The following is a 16,449-nucleotide window of genomic DNA, read 5'->3' as shown; positions in this document are numbered from 1 at the left end:
ACTTGACTCTTTTAAAAATAAGAAATCAAGAATGCAGCTGGCTGTCTACCTTTTGTGTGTGTGTGTGTGTGTGTGTGTGTGTGTGTGTGTGTGTAAAATTGTCAAGCTTTTGATAGAAATGAAATTTTATCCTTCCCATCTAAAATAATGACCAGCTGTCATAAACATCCATGTCGGGCCATACCAAGAGCCACCACGCTGAGACCCAGAGCTCTGCCACAGTCACACAATATCATTGCTTGTGTTCTTTAGCTTTAGCAATGCATTGTTTTTTGAAGTGTTGCAGGTACATTACTATGTTGTGTGGATTAGTGTTCTTTTGTACTGTGAAGATTTATTTGAATGCTTACTTTGTGTGTATGATCACGATATAGTACCAGTCAAAAGTTTGGACTCCCCTTCTAATTCAGTATATTTTTTATTATTTAAAAAAAATATATTATTCAATGTCTTTAATTTTATGAATTAAAAGACATTTCATGTCTTAAAGTAATGATGGACTGTCATTTCTCTTTACTTAGTTGAGTGCTTCTTGATGTAATATGGATGACTACAATTATGGAATAGGGCTCTTCATTGTATTTTTATTATTTACTGTTTGATCTCAAACATATTTAGAAGACAAGAAATTCCACTAATTAACTTATGACAAGGCACACCTGTTAATTGAATAGCATTTTAGGTGACTACCTCATGAAGCTGGTTAAGATAATGCCAATTGCATGCAAAGTGTCATGAAGATAAATACTGGCTACTTATATGAAACATATTTCATTTTTTAAATTAATTATTTTTTTTATTTACAACCCTGATTCCAAAAAAGTTGGGACAAAGTACAAATTGTTCATAAAAATGGAATGCAATAATTTACAAATCTCAAAAACTGATAGTGTATTCACAATAGAACATAGACAACATATCAGATGTCGAAAGTGAGACATTTTGAAATTTCATGCCAAATATTGGATCATTTGAAATTTCATGACAGCAACACATCTCAAAAAAGTTGGGACAGGGGCAATAAGAGGCTGGAAAAGTTAAAGGTACAAAAAAGGAACAGCTGGAGGACCAAATTGCAACTCATTAGGTCAAGTGGCAATAGGTCATTAACATGACTTGGTGTAAAAAGAGCATCTTGGAGTGGCAGCGGCCCTCAGAAGTAAAGATGGGAAGAGGATCACCAATCCCCCTAATTCTGCGCCGACAAATATCAGAAAGGAGTTCGACAGTGTAAAATTGCAAAGAGTTTGAACATATCATCATCTACAGTGCATAATATCATCAAAAGATTCAGAGAATCTGGAAGAATCTCTGTGCGTAAGGGTCAAGGTCGGAAAACCATACTGGGTGCCCGTGATCTTTGGGCCCTTAGACGGCACTGCATCACGTACAGGCATGCTTCTGTATTGGAAATCACAAAATGGGCTCAGGAATATTTCCAGAGAACATTATCTGTGAACACAATTCACCGTGCCATCCGCCGTTGCCAGCTAAAACGCTATAGTTCAAAGAAGAAGCCATATCTAAACACGATCCAGAAGCGCAGACGTCTTCTCTGGGCCAAGGCTCATTTAAAATGGACTGTGGCAAAGTGGAAAACTGTTCTGTGGTCAGATAAATCAAAATTTGAAGTTCTTTATGGAAATCAGGGACGCCGTGTCATTCGGACTAAAGAGGAGAAGGACGACCCAAGTTGTTATCGGCGCTCAGTTCAGAAGCCTGCATCTCTGATGGTATGGGGTTGCATTAGTGCGTGTGGCATGGGCACCTTCCACATCTGGAAAGACACCATCAATGCTGAAAGGTATATCCAGGTTCTGGAGCAACATATGGTCCCATCCAGATGACGTCTCTTTCAGGGAAGACCTTGCATTTTCCAACATGACAATGCCAAACCACATACTGCATCAATTACAGCATCATGGCTGCGTAGAAGAAGGGTCCGGGTACTGAACTGGCCAGCCTGCAGTCCAGATCTTTCACCCATAGAAAACATTTGGCACATCATAAAACGGAAGATACGACAAAAAAGACCTAAGACAGTTGACCAACTAGAATCCTACATTAGACAAGAATGGGTTAACATTCCTATCCCTAAACTTGAGCAACTTGTCTCCTCAGTCCCCAGACGTTTACAGACTGTTGTAAAGAGAAAAGGGGATGTCTCACAGTGGTAAACATGGCCTTGTCCCAACTTTTTTGAGATGTGTTGTTGTCATGAAATTTAAAATCACCTAATTTTTCTCTTTAAATGATAAATTTTCTCAGTTTAAACATTTGATATGTCATCTATGTTCTATTCTGAATAAAATATGGAATTTTGAAACTTCCACATCATTGCATTCCATTTTTATTTACAATTTGTACTTTGTCCCAACTTTTTTGGAATCGGGGTTGTACTTACTTACTTACACTTTTTTGTTCCATCCATCCATTATCTGTAGCCACTTATCCTGTACAGAGTAGCAGGCAAGCTGGAGCCTATCCCAGCTGATCATGGGTGAGAGGTGGGGTACACCCTGGACAAGTCACCAGGTCATCACAGGGCTGACACATAGAGACAAACAACCATTCACACTCACACCTACGGTCAATTTAGAGCGACCAATTAGCCTAACCTGCATGTCTTTGGACTGTGGGGGAAACCAGAGCACCCAAAGGAAACCCATGCAGACACAGGAAGAACATGCAAAGTCCACACAGAAAGGCCCCCATCGGCCACTGGGCTTGAACCTAGGACCTTCTTGCTGTGAGGCAACAGTGCTAAACACTATACCACCGTGCTGCCCTCACTTTTTTGTGTACCACATAATTCCAAATATGTTCCATATGATATTTCATAGTTTTGATGTCTTCTGTATTGTTCTACAATGTAGAAGATAGTCAAAATACAGAAAAACCTATGAGTGTGTCCAAACTTTTGACTGGTACTATATGTAGGCTTTACTTATGTCAAGAATAATGTTCAATATATAGAATACTTTTATTGATTGTATATGGAGGATAGTCACAAACATTTACATAGTATTTAATTAACACATCCCAGAATGCAGGACAAGGCCAGGAAAGTCCCAGAAGTTAGGAACTATAAAGATTAGATCTACATTCTAATTAGATCTAAGTATCTATAAAAGACAATTTTTCTAGATATACTGTCCCGGAAGTGTCTGTATTGCTAAGAAACACATTTGACCGGTTCTGAAAGGCCAATTTTAATTTCATAGACATTTTAAATCTCACTGTGGACAGTTTATTTAACACCCTTGACATTTCTGCATATTTAATAGACAACACTGTCCATTTTTTATATCAGTGAAAAAGTGGATTTATTTTTCCATTACTGCTGTCAAATTTTCCAGCAGTGAACTACTCTATTCTGAAGATTATGTTGATAATGTATACAACAAATAAGTAGACTTTACTTCTATCCCAACAACATAAGATTGCTTGATTTAATAGTTTTTGTCCTGCCCTTCTTTGTAACGTGTTCAAGGGATGCTAATAAAAGTGGCAAGCTTTCCAAAATGAACATATGTTTTTAACCAATGATCTGGTGTAAATTATTTGTCATTAAATATGGAAACAAGCATGCAACAGAACAACAAAGCATGTATTTTTCCTTTAATCATTATTCATACTTGCTTAGACACGTATATACAAATACAGACCTTTTTTTAATTATCATTTGTTTCAAAATTCTGTTCCTGTTTGTACAGTGGTGAAAGCTAATCAAACAGCACCAAGAGATGCAAAGGAAAAATGAGATTCACAAAAAAAAAAACAGGAGCACATGGGCTTTTTGATATACAGTGTATGTACAAATGATTTATCCCCAATATATGAGAAAAAGGATAAAGGTTGAGTAAACAACAAACTAAAATTATACCTAAAAATCAGAACAAAGGTGCCAGTGATTGTATGGTACAAACACTGGTCTTGGCATTTTAAAGGATTTAAGGACTACGGCAGGAAAGGCCACCTCAATGACAGCCAAAAGTGGCTGCATCTCACAAAGAGGGAAAAAGGGCAAGCACTGCAAGTGTTGAGTTATTGTAGAACATTTTTTCCATGATTTAAATAAATTATTTTATGCAGGACAGATTTTCCTTATTAGAAGAAAACAGAAAGCAAACATAGCCTTGCTGTATCCTTGTATCATTGTTGCCAGTCCATAACAGTGCTCTATACAATCATCCTCAATCCTGCTGGGTAGTGTGGGCAAAAACTACTCATCTACTCCTCTGTGCAATGCTCCCATTTCAATGGACAAAGCTTCGAGAGAAACACTTTTTTTAATGTCAATGACATACAGAAAAACCAGAGGGGAAACAAGCAAAAACAACAGTTTACCCAACATGTTTTTCATTGTCAAGTTCATGCGCATGCCACAAAATGAAACTGACAAGTCCGTCATGGAAAAAAAAATTGCTGAAAAAGAAAATATTTTCAGACAGTGAAACCCGGAAAAACAAAACAAAACAAAACAAAACAAAACAAAACAAAACCACTCAATCTATTAACATACAATCCATCACTGTTGTCTGACTAAATCTTCCAATCAATGGTGATGGTGGAAGGAGATCTGAAATACAGGCGTGTGAAAGATGAAATTCTCTGGATGCCGGTTGGTTTCCCTCCTCCACAGATCTAAGTATGTTGTGTACTGGCTCCATTGGCTTCTGAAGATCATGGTCATGTGTATGTGCACATCAGTTCTTCAGAAATCTTTTTTCATTTTATTATATATATATGTATATTTTTTAGAAAAAATTTAATCAAATGAATACCTCCATATCAAACACTATTTACAACAGCTTTCACGTAATAATAATAATAATAATAATAATGGTCGGTGATGTTTTTTGTAGTTGTTTAATGACATCTTGACTACTTTAGGATACACAGTATCCATGTAATTGCGCCTTATTTCCTGGGTTAAAATGCGTATAAAGTATGGTAAGAATTATAATTAAGAGTATAAATGGTAGGTATACAAATTCTATTGAATTAGAGTTCCAAAGGCTTCCATAGTTTTGGATTTGGACCATGAAATTAAGCACATGTGGTGGCATTTTTCCTCATCTAAATTAATTTAACACCTCAAGTGGTTTTTCTGCACAAACAGTTACCATTCTAAAAGGAATGCACCTCCTCTTCAGCACTCCAGAAAGGAAACATAGAGGGAAAACAAGTCTACTGAGAATTGAAAAAGCAGCAACAATTACACAAAATCAGACCATTTCAAAAGTTCCCACCATTGTTTATTGTGCCAGATACTTAATCGCCCATGCCTTAACCACAACTACTCAGTCCGAGCTGTTGCTTGTGTTCACCCCACACAGAATACTCTGACCGCAAGGCTAAAAAGAAAGTCCCAGGGAAATCTGAGTCACCTCAGCACTGTCCATGCAATTAACCTTCTAGTTTCAATACCACAAATACAGACAGCATAGGCTTTGCATGCCAGCCAAACTGAAACCTCATTAAGGAGTCACTTAAACTGGAAATAGCTAGAGGTGTAACTGGGCACACTGTGGTCTTACTCAAGCCTGAGCCTACTTGTTACAGGCCTGACAAAAGCACATTTCATATCAAAGGCTGCCATGCAAAGGCAAAGAGCAGGCTCATAAAGAAATTTGGTGTCATAGTGTCATAATGTGGTATAAGAATATGTGGGCACTTTACATGGGTTAATGGCCATTTCATTGCAGCTGAAAATAAAATACTTCAGTTTAAATAAATTTTTTCCCCTCGCTCTGGATCTTATCTGCAAAGCTGAGTGCAAGAGATGCTAATGTTTCCATCCAGCATTTTAGGGGAATTAATGTCAACCATGTGCAGTCTTATGTGGTGCTGTATACACAGAGCTACACACTCACAGTCATTATGATCAGAAGTTATGATTTGTTAAATGCTGCTATCAATAGATAAAAGCCAACAGGAAAAAATAGAGTTATTTATGCTGCAGTAGGTGTATCCTACAAAATACAAAAGCAATGTTTTAATGCTGTGGTCTATTAAGACAAATCCCTAACTTGCAGAGAGTAAATGTTTTACCTCCCTCTCATATCCAATCCAATATAATGTCAATTAACAAACATACACAGTCATTTTCCCCTTTGAGCACAATCTCCAGTCTTCCAGCCATCTGGACATACAGTTTTAGTCAAATTTAGAGTTTGACAATCTGTTGATCCTTGCAAATTTTTATGGGATGGGGGAAAAGCCAACAGGAACAAACAGACAACCAAACTTTCAATGTCTCACAAATCTGTACCAGGAAACACCCTTTACGTAGGCATTTATAGATGTTTATTTTAATTAAAACACATTTAAATCCACAGTTTTTCAAACTTGGCTACTTTAAATGGATCCCAAGTGATGTTACAACTTGATTGAGTTCTCTGCTGAATTTCTAAAGGCCAGATTAGCTTTTCTCCCTCACACTACTAATCAATCTTTTCTTCTTGATAAAGAACCATGTAAATATTTGGAAAAAGGGCCAAATATAGTGCTCCTGGAGAGTCTCGGAGGAATCCTGTGGCCTAGAACCCTTGCCTGTATAACCACTGTGGCAGCTTGGGCAAGGAGTAGTGGGGGCTGCTGGGACGTGTCTGCAGGAAGGACATATGAGGCTATAAGGTAAGAAGTGCAGAAATGCAAAACAGCAAGATAGCCATCAGTGGCCATGCCATCAGGGGCTGATGCCCTGAATTAGTTGCATCACTGCGAGATGGTTCGGCTGATTCATGACTGGTATCATCTGGAAAGGAGATGAAGAAAAGTGCTTAGGCTCCATGGCACAATAAAACCTAAACTAATGCAATAAAATAGTAAAGCATAGTTTGGATTTTATTACAATTAAGACATTTGGAGCTTTCCTATTCATTGTTTTGTTTTATACACTAACTACTTAGCAGTAGATGTTCCACTGATTAAATCTTTACTTTTTACAGCTCCACATTTGCAAAATGTATTTTAAATACCCCATCAAGCTCAGTTTCATCTCAGTTATTTACAGTGGGTGGGTTTATTCAGACACTTGTTATTCAAAATAGTTCCAGCACATATATCCACTTCAAATTTACACACAATGTCTTTTGACCTTGTTCTTGTACATATGAACAAAATCAAATCAAATCAAAATCAAATCAAATTTATTTGTATAGCGCTTTTAACAATAAACATTGTCGCAAAGCAACTTTACAGAATTTGAACGACTTAAAACATGAGCTAATTTTATCCCTAATCTATCCCCAATGAGCAAGCCTGTGGCGACGGTGGCAAGGAAAAACTCCCTCAGACGACATGAGGAAGAAACCTCGAGAGGAACCAGACTCAAAAGGGAACCCATCCTCATTTGGGCAACAACAGACAGCCTGACTATAATATTAACAGTTTTAACAGGTATAACCCTCAACTGTCCTCATGGGGCCATCCTTCACAGGAGCGGTGTGATAAAACTCCGACCAGACACAGGGCACCAGGATGGATCAAGCGGGTCCGAGGGGCAGAAGAGGCCAGCATCTCAATCCAAAAAAACAAAAAGTGCAGTATGTATTCATAAGCATAAACAAAGGTATATTTAAGCAAGTCGAGCTTGATGCCAGTGGTGTCAATGGGGATACCTTTCCTGACAACAAGTCTATTCCTTCTTGTTACTAATTTATGCCTCAAATACCCTTAAAATATACTTTGACTATGTTTGGATCAATGCTAAAATGTAATATTAGTTTATCTTGTGGTTGTTGGATAAGTCTACGGAAACACAAACACATGGACCACCTGAAAATATAGTGGCCCTCATTTACGAAAAAAAAGTATAACAGAAAACTGGGGGTACAGAAAACCTACAAAGCTCAGTGTTTATAACTGTGGATTTGAGCAGAAGCTATGATCAAATCTCACGCCAAGTCTCACTTTATGTAGGTAAGTTTTGAGTCAGTGCAGATATGCGGTGCAGCATAGTAGATCTGGCTGAGTGAGAAATTGTTATTAGACCATATATTCTGACTGGTATCTAAGCATATGCAGCCACATATTCATCACTTAAAAATATGTAGTGTAGGGCAAAATATTGTATTTTGTAAAGGCCTATATACAATGTGTCATAGATCCCAAACATAGGCTAAATAGGCATTTTCAAATTGTTTGCAATTAAAGAAGTTAGTTTTTTGGTGTGAGATTAATTTCACTTTCATTTTGCGCTATCTGTTAAACTAGGCTACTGGTGACATAATTACAAGCAATTCAAATCAAGCAATTAATGCAATGGCTAGGCTAACTGATGGCATAGGGTAACTGTTGATGCTTATTCAGACATGTATTTAAACAAGAGCTTTGCCAGTCATCAAATCTCGGCAGTGGCACATCTGGCTCTGTTAGAAGACATCTATGAGTCTTTTTTTTTTTTAAATGGACAGGGACGAGTGGCTATTAAGTTGCTTTCATCTCTCAAGGCATAGGGTGGTTGTGTGCCAGCACGGGGGCGGAGGACACATGCTTGCACTCTCACAGCTCACAGATGCCTGGCTCTGTGAGGCTCCAGGCTTGTTTGTCTAGCTGAAGGCTGAACACCACTGGTGCTTGGCTCTGATTGATCTGAAAGAAACATGATTAAAATAAGGAAAGAAATTCCACAACTGTGTAATTTTTGGTGGAGAGTTTGCGATCTAACCACTTTTTCTTCACCTACATGTAGAGCTGGACGATATGGCCTAAAAAAAAATCTTCGATTTTTTTCACAAAAAATCCGATTTTTGATTTTAATCAATTTTTCCCCCCTACTAAAAATTAAACTACAGATGACAGAGAAATGGTTCAAAAAAAGTTTTACCTTTATTTTGTTTTCACTTAAATTTCCCCTTTGGGGTTAAAGTGCAACCAGAAACCAAAAAGAAGCCAAAAAATAAGCTTGTAGATGAGATGGCAGACCATGCCATTGTAAATAGTGAGAACGTACAGTAACTTTTAGAACGCGTTCTCCAACATAGCTTAGTTTCAAACTGGCACTGACACAATGCACCCTCAAACTTAAAAAAATAATAATAAATGCCCCCTCAAAAAAAAAAAAAAAAAAAAAAAAAATATATATATATATATATATATATATATATATATATATGTTATTTACCAGCTTAAGGTCGGTCCGTATCGTGAAATACCGTGACCGAGGTCTTGAAAGTACTGACCGAGGCCCTCATTCAAGGCCGAGGTCAGTATTCAAGGCCGAGGTCACTGTATTTCATGATACAGACCGACCTTAAGCTGGTAAATAATATATTTATTTTTTCTTTACCAAATTCTAACAGAAAACGAGAGCGCCCAAAAGGGAAAACCGAGCCAAGCCACCATTTTGAATCCTCATTCATGGCTGTAATGCAAATTGCTTCCTCCTCGGTATACAAGTGCACTTCCATGGCAGGAAAAAAAACCTACATTTTGCCGCCTATGTAGTCCCCTATTTATTCAAAATTGAGTCATTCAGGATTCAGCTATGTTTTTGCTCAGTGTTTTTGCTCGACCAAAGTTATACAGTATTATGACCTTTTATATTGCATAAATAAAGCCATTTGGTGAAACTTTGAAGAAGAGATTGTACTGGTTTAAAGTTTTTACCTAACGTAATATTATGTATTAGGATAACATGGCCCAAAATGGGCCTCATTAACTAATGAAATCAAACTGTTAGCAAGTTAGAGGATTTTAGCTTTCGCTGTAATGCAAATTGCTTCCACCTCAGTATACAAGTGCAATTCCATGGCAGGAAAAAAAACTACATTTTGCTGCCTATGTAGTCCCCCATTTATACAAAATTGAGTCATTCAGGATTCAGCCATGTTTTTGCTTGGTGTTAGCAAATTACAGGTTTTTAGCTTTCTCCTGAAATGTTTTCTTTTATTTCTTCTTTCTCAGGGTAGTAAAACTCACTTTCACTGTGAAGACTGTCGTTATCACTATCCATGCTGTAAAATTAATGCTATTCTCCTGAGAAATGCTGGCATTTTTTTTTATTTTATAATATTTTTGATATTATAAATAAATCTTATAAAAAAAGATAAATGTTGACAAAAAAATTCTACTATGTTTGTTGTTGTGACCGAGCGAGTCGCCAGAGGTCTGTAACCGGGGTCTGTACCGTAGGATACAGACCTGCTCGCCAGCCAATCAGAGCGTAGGATTTGGACTGCGAAACAATATATAAATAAATAATAATAATAAATAAAATTGTGTCCTTTTCGATAAAACTGACAAAATAGAAAAAAAAATCCCGACTTTTCCACCGTATGTATGGGCACCATGTCTTTTGCAATAAACATTGTGACAGCATCTGTGATTGCCTTCCACCACGCCCCATTCTTATCATAAGGCACACAGCTCGAAAATGTGTCCGGGACGGTTGCTTGCTTTACTTTGGATGGTGCGCTCGTGCTGCGGCTGTGTTCATTCCGCTGGGAGCAGCACTTCTCCCGCTCCGCTGCATGCTTCTGTTTAAGGTGTTGGAATGAAACACACCTTACAACGAGGACTTGTTTGGTCTGCGTCCGACGCTGCAAAACCGAACCAATTCCAGATCACGGAGGAAGTTACTCCTTTCTTGGGCAGAAGTTGTGGCTTTCCCCCAATCGCTGCCATGTTGTTTGTGTCTATGGCAAGTGCGCAGGAGGAGGGTGATAGTGTCATGAGTGTCAGTGCCCGATCCGTTCTGCACATGCGCAGAGGGGAGTGTCGGAAGTTAAAACTGAGAGAAAACTGGTTTTCTTTTTCACATTTATTGGATAGGACAGTGTAGAGACAGGAAATGAGGGGGAGAGAGAGACAGGGAGGGATCGGGAAATGGCCTCGGGTCGGAATCAAACCCGGGTCCCCGGTTTTATGGTATGGCATCTTATCCAACTGAGCCACGACGCCCCAGAAAGCTGGTTTTCATAAAAACATATCGTCCTTAACTGTAAATTCGAATTACTCGATAAAATCGATTTATCGCCCAGCTCTACCTACATGTAAAGATTTACAATATAAGCTATTATATCATTATTATTAAATGCAGTATAGAGGCTATACATATCACAGGAGTATACATTAAATATTTAATGCTGGAAATGGAAATGCTGTTGACGGCGACAGTGATTTCTTTTCATACTGTATTTTTCCTCTGATGCTACTTAATGATTTCCTATTATGCTACTTTTCAGGCTGCCAAAGAGAAATAATTCATATAACTGTACTTGAGACGTTAGAGCTTCTATTTTGAGGGCAGAGACGTTTTTCTTCTTGTCTATATTCCGCATCTCCATGTCATAAAGTCTAGGGGCGGGGCCTCTAAGCTGAGAATATTTAGGGGCATGATATTTAAATGACAGTGGTTTACAACAGCCACAGTTATCAATGCCAGATCATTCTTACGTTATGAATAGAGGAGATACAACTATTTCATGAATCACATGTGAACCCTGTCTTACAATGGTTTCTACACTGAAACCTGTGCTAGTTTCGATGCTAGACTGATATCTACACCTTAATTTTTTTAATGTATATTTTTAAATAAAATGTCAGAATACTTCCCCCTATAGATTTTTATAAATCTATAAATCATCATTAACATATATTTGTTTATGATTATGAATACATAATTTTTTGTTCATATTTATAAGTACAAAGTCAAAAGACAATGTGTGTAAACTTGAATTGGATATATGCACTGTAATATTTAGAATAACGGAAAAAAAAAGAATCTGAATACTTTCCCCCTTCACTGTTAATACAAACACTTATGGTAACAGAGACTTTAAACCCTCCAATAATGCTTCTGTATTCTCGAGATAGCAGATGTATGCACAAGTAATACTATAATCACCTTTTAATTTCATATTTATGTGGCAGTCTGGGAAAACCCAACCGGGCCAAAGAATTCTGAATCCTGATGAACAGCCAAAAAAGGGTTTTGGCCAATATATATATATCTCATCTCATTATCTCTAGCCACTTTATCCTGTCCTACAGGGTCGCAGGCAAGCTGGAGCCTATCCCAGCTGACTACGGGCGAAAGGCGGGGTACACCCTGGACAAGTCGCCAGGTCATCACAGGGTTGACACATAGACACAGACAACCATTCACACTCACGGTCAATTTAGAGTCACCAGTTAACCTAACCTGCATGTCTTTGGACTGTGGGGGAAACCAGAGCACCCAGAGGAAACCCATACGGACACAGGGAGAACATGCAAACTCTGCACAGAAAGGCCCTCGCCGGCCACGGGGCTCGAACCCAGACCTTCTTGCTGTGAGGCAACAGCGCTAACCACTACACCACCGTGCCGCTCTCTCTCTCTCTCTCTATATATATATATATATATTTTTTAATCCCTTTCTTAAAGTACAATTTAAATCTACATCTAGGTATATCCACTTATTTAATTTTTGTGCTTTCATTTACTTTCTCACATTGCCTGGGAGTAAGTTTAACCAGTGTGGTGGTGAACACAGCCAGCCTGTCTAAAGAAGCCGAATACCTTTCTACCCAAGTACTTATATCAAGTAATGAATTTTAAGCTCCATTCAAGTCTTTTGGTTAATGGCTTGCCAAAAGCAATTCTTTGTTTTTATATTAATAGCCTGTAATCCACCTGCATGGTCACAATCTTCAAAACAGAGTAGAGCACTCACGGTCACGATGACAACTGACAAACAATTTAATGCTTTGAATCATCTAATAAAAATATGGGACATTGTATAACAGAAAATAACTGAATAATAGCAATCAACGATTGCTTTTCCACTGATGTAAAAGTGATGATGAAGCTCATGTTTAATAGAAGAGAATTTTACCTCAGGAAATAGAGACTGATGTGGATAATAAACAAAGAGATAATTCTTTTTCCACTGTAAATGTACAATTCTTTGTGTCACTAATGTCAGTAGACTAGATTACAGGTAGGCAACTTATTAACTTGCTTACTTATTTAAAATCAGGTTATGATACCTGAAGCTTTATGATGTAAATATAGTGCTTTATAATAAACCAGGTTGTTGGGACTTCTATATATAAAATATGGGATATTATTAATAAAGCTACATAATTTTTGTTCTCTCTAGTAGAAAAACAGTGTCAGGACCAGTGTTGGGCACGTTGCTTTCAAAAAGTAATTAGTTATAGTTACTAGTTACTTTTCCCAAAAAGTAACTGAGTTAGTAACGGAGTTACTTTGTCATAAAAGTAACTAATTACCAGGGAAAGTAATTATTCCGTTACATTTTGTTCCCCCTCAAAAAAAATCAAATTCAATTAGTGTAATCATAATAAAAGTGAAATGTTAAATGTGTTTAATGACTGAAATGGACACTTAACAGAACCAATTAGTAATGTTATCTACACTATATTAATATTTTTGTGGGACAATGTGAGAAGACATCTATCAAATGTAATATATTTTTGTAGTTATTAAAATTATGTTACTAATTACTGGCCACTGACGAGGACAAATGCTTTGTTCCTCGACATAATGTGCATTGCACGTAGACATTTTTGCCTTTTATTTCAAGTAATGAAAAGTAATGGCTGTATTTCCAATGTGAAAGCGCAGTGTTGGGCTGACCGCTCGCCATCGCTGTGTCTTCCGATTGAAAGAGCGCGCAGTAGTGCAGTAGGCGTGGCCTACCTACGTATGTTGTCCAAATCTACTCTGATTGGCTTACTGTGTTGTTGTCTCGTGTCTCCCCGCCCCACACTAAAGCAGAGTAAAGAAAGGCTGAACGAGCAGCGTGCCAGATGAAAACAGCTTTAATAAAGTAACGCATAGTATTTTATTGTAAGTAACGGGAACGGCGTTATAACGATGTAAAAAGTAATTAGTTAGATTACTCGTTACTAAAAAAAGTAACGCCGTTAGTAACGCCGTTTATTTCTAACGCCGTTATTCCCATCACTGGTCAGGACACTCATATGTACTGTTTACAATATTGCAGAATCTATACACTGTGGTATGATGCAGTAAGAGCTAGTTATTCTATTCTAATAATACTTGTGATCCTGAGCAATCGCGAGTCAAGATACAAGTCAAAAACTTGCTGGGAGTCAAGATACGAGTCAAGTGTTTGACTCGTATCTTGACTTGCGATTGCTCAGGATCACAAGTATTATTAGAATAGAATAACTAGCTCTTACTGCATCATACCACAGTGTATAGATTCTGCAATATTGTAAACAGTACATATCCTATAGAATGATCTAGCCACATAATGTTAGCTTATAAGATCTGCTTTAACTTGATTCTCTATTATGTTCTGCTTGCGTATTTGCAAAGACCAGTCTTAAAACATTTTCTGTAAGCTTTAGTATGAAATTCATGATTTTAGCACTGTTCATCTTTAGTAAAGAAAAAAAACAAAGGTTAAAATTAGGTCATTATATGTTCTGTATTGTGTTCTTCAGCTCAGGGGGGCAAGTTGAAAAAAAATCATCAAAGCCTGTGATGTTTCTAAAAAGCAGAAATACTATCAGGGAATGTGAGGAGTTAACAGCAACAGATGTAGAACACAAAGAGACAAATATGCTAGTGCAGATGGAGATGTTTGCTGACTGGTTGACTTGGTAGAGCATCAGACAGGCAGACATGCATGCAACCAACGCTTCCACACAGTTCCTAGGTACAATGTCTTGCAAAAGTATTCATCCCCCTTTGTGTTTGTCCTGTTTTGTCGCATTACAAGCTGGAATTAAAATGGATTTTTGGGGGGTTAGCACCATTTGATTTACACAATATGCCTTTAATTGTTGTTTAATTGTGATACAAAAAATAATTAAGATGAAAAAAAACCCAGAAATCTGGAGTGTGCATAGGTATTCACCCCCCAAGTCAATACTTTGTAGAGCCACCTTTTGCTGCAATTACAGCTGCAAGTCTCTTGGGGTATGTCTCTATTAGCTTAGCACATCTAGCCACTGGGATTTTTGCCCATTCCTCAAGGCAAAACTGCTCCAACTCCTTCAAGTTAGATGGATTGCGTTGGTGTACAGCAGTCTTCAAGTTATGCCACAAATTCTCAATTGGATTGTCTGAGCTTTAACTAGACCATTCCAAGACATTTAAATGTTTCCCTTTAAACCACTCCAGTGTAGCTTTAGCAGTATATTTAGGGTCATTGTCCTGCTGGAATGTGAACCTTCGTCCCAGTCTCAAACCTCTGGCTGACTCAAACAGGTTTTCCTCCAGAATTGCCCTGTATTTAGTGCCATCCATCTTTCCTTCAGTCCTGACCAGCTTTCCTGTCTCTGCAGATGAAAAATATCCCAACAGCGTGATGCTGCCACCACCATGCTTCACTATAGGAATGGTGCTTTCAGGGTGTTGAGTTTGCGCCACACGTCATTTCCCATGATGGCCAAAAAGATAAACTTTAGCCTCATTTGACCAGAGAATCTTCTTCCATGTGTTTGGGGAGTCTGCCACATGCTGGTGGGCAAACTCCAAATGTGTTTTCGTAAGCAATAGCTTTTTCTGGCCACTCTTCCATAAAGCCCCACTCTGTGGAGTGTATGGCTTAAAGTGGTCCTGTGGACAGATACTCCCATCTCTGCTGTGGATCTTTGCAGCTCCTTCAGTGTTATCTTTGGTGGGTTTTTTTTTTTTTACATCTCTGATTAATGCCCTCCTTGTCTGGTCTGTGAGTTTTGGTGGGCGGCCTTCTCTTGTCAGGTTTTTAGTGGTGCCATATTCTTTCCATTTTGCTATAATGGATTTAATGGTGCTCCTTGCAATATTCAAAGTTGGGGATATTTTTTATAACCCAAGCCTGATCTATACACTGAGTGCAGAATTATTAGGCAAGTGAGTATTTTGACCACAACATCCTTTTAATGCATGTTGTCCCACTCCAAGCTGTTTAGGCTTGAAAGCCTACTACCAATTAAGTATATCAGGTGCTGTGCATCTGTGTAATGAGAGGGGGTGTGGTCTAATGACATCAACACCCTATATCAGGTGTGCATAATTATTAGGCAACCTCTTTTCCTCTGGCAAAATGGGTCAGAAGAGAGATCTCATAGACTTTGAAAAGTATAAAATTGTGAGATGTCTTGCAGACAGATGCAGCACTCTTGAAATTGCGACGATGTTGAAACGTGATCACCGAACAATCAAGCGTTTCATTGCAAATAGTCAACAGGGTCGAAAGAAGCGTGTGGGGAAAAAAAAGGCGCAAAATAACTGCACATGATCTGCGGAAAATCAAGCGTGAAGCTAACAAGCAGCCATTAGCATCCAGTTCTGCCATATTCCAGAGTTGCAACATTCCTGGAGTGTCAAAGAGTACAAGGTGTGCAATACTGAGGGACATGGCCAAGGTAAGGAAGGCTGAAAAACGACCACCACTGAGTAAGGCACACAAGATAAAACGTCAAGACTGGGCCAAGAAATATCTTAAGACTGATTTTTCTAAGGTGCTGTGGT

General features: G+C 38.1%; 1 protein-coding gene across 2 annotated transcripts in view; it reads right to left on the bottom strand.

The window, feature by feature from the left end:
* Positions 1 to 5,239: 5,239 nt before the first annotated feature.
* efna5b (ephrin-A5b) overlaps positions 5,240 to 16,449 on the bottom strand; it is a 302,082-nt gene continuing 290,872 nt past the window's right edge. For both annotated transcript variants that reach the window (XM_060931859.1, XM_060931860.1), the window contains one exon: positions 5,240 to 6,763. In XM_060931859.1, coding sequence (XP_060787842.1) covers positions 6,636 to 6,763 — 128 coding nt within the window. In that variant the 3' untranslated portion in view covers positions 5,240 to 6,635. The remainder of the gene's footprint in view (positions 6,764 to 16,449) is intronic.

The sequence above is a fragment of the Neoarius graeffei genome, chromosome 10 (assembly GCF_027579695.1).
Source record: "Neoarius graeffei isolate fNeoGra1 chromosome 10, fNeoGra1.pri, whole genome shotgun sequence".
In the NCBI taxonomy this organism is placed as follows: domain Eukaryota; kingdom Metazoa; phylum Chordata; class Actinopteri; order Siluriformes; family Ariidae; genus Neoarius; species Neoarius graeffei.
The sequence above is the reverse complement of the archived record's forward strand: the minus strand, read 5'-3'. Positions and strand labels throughout refer to the sequence as shown.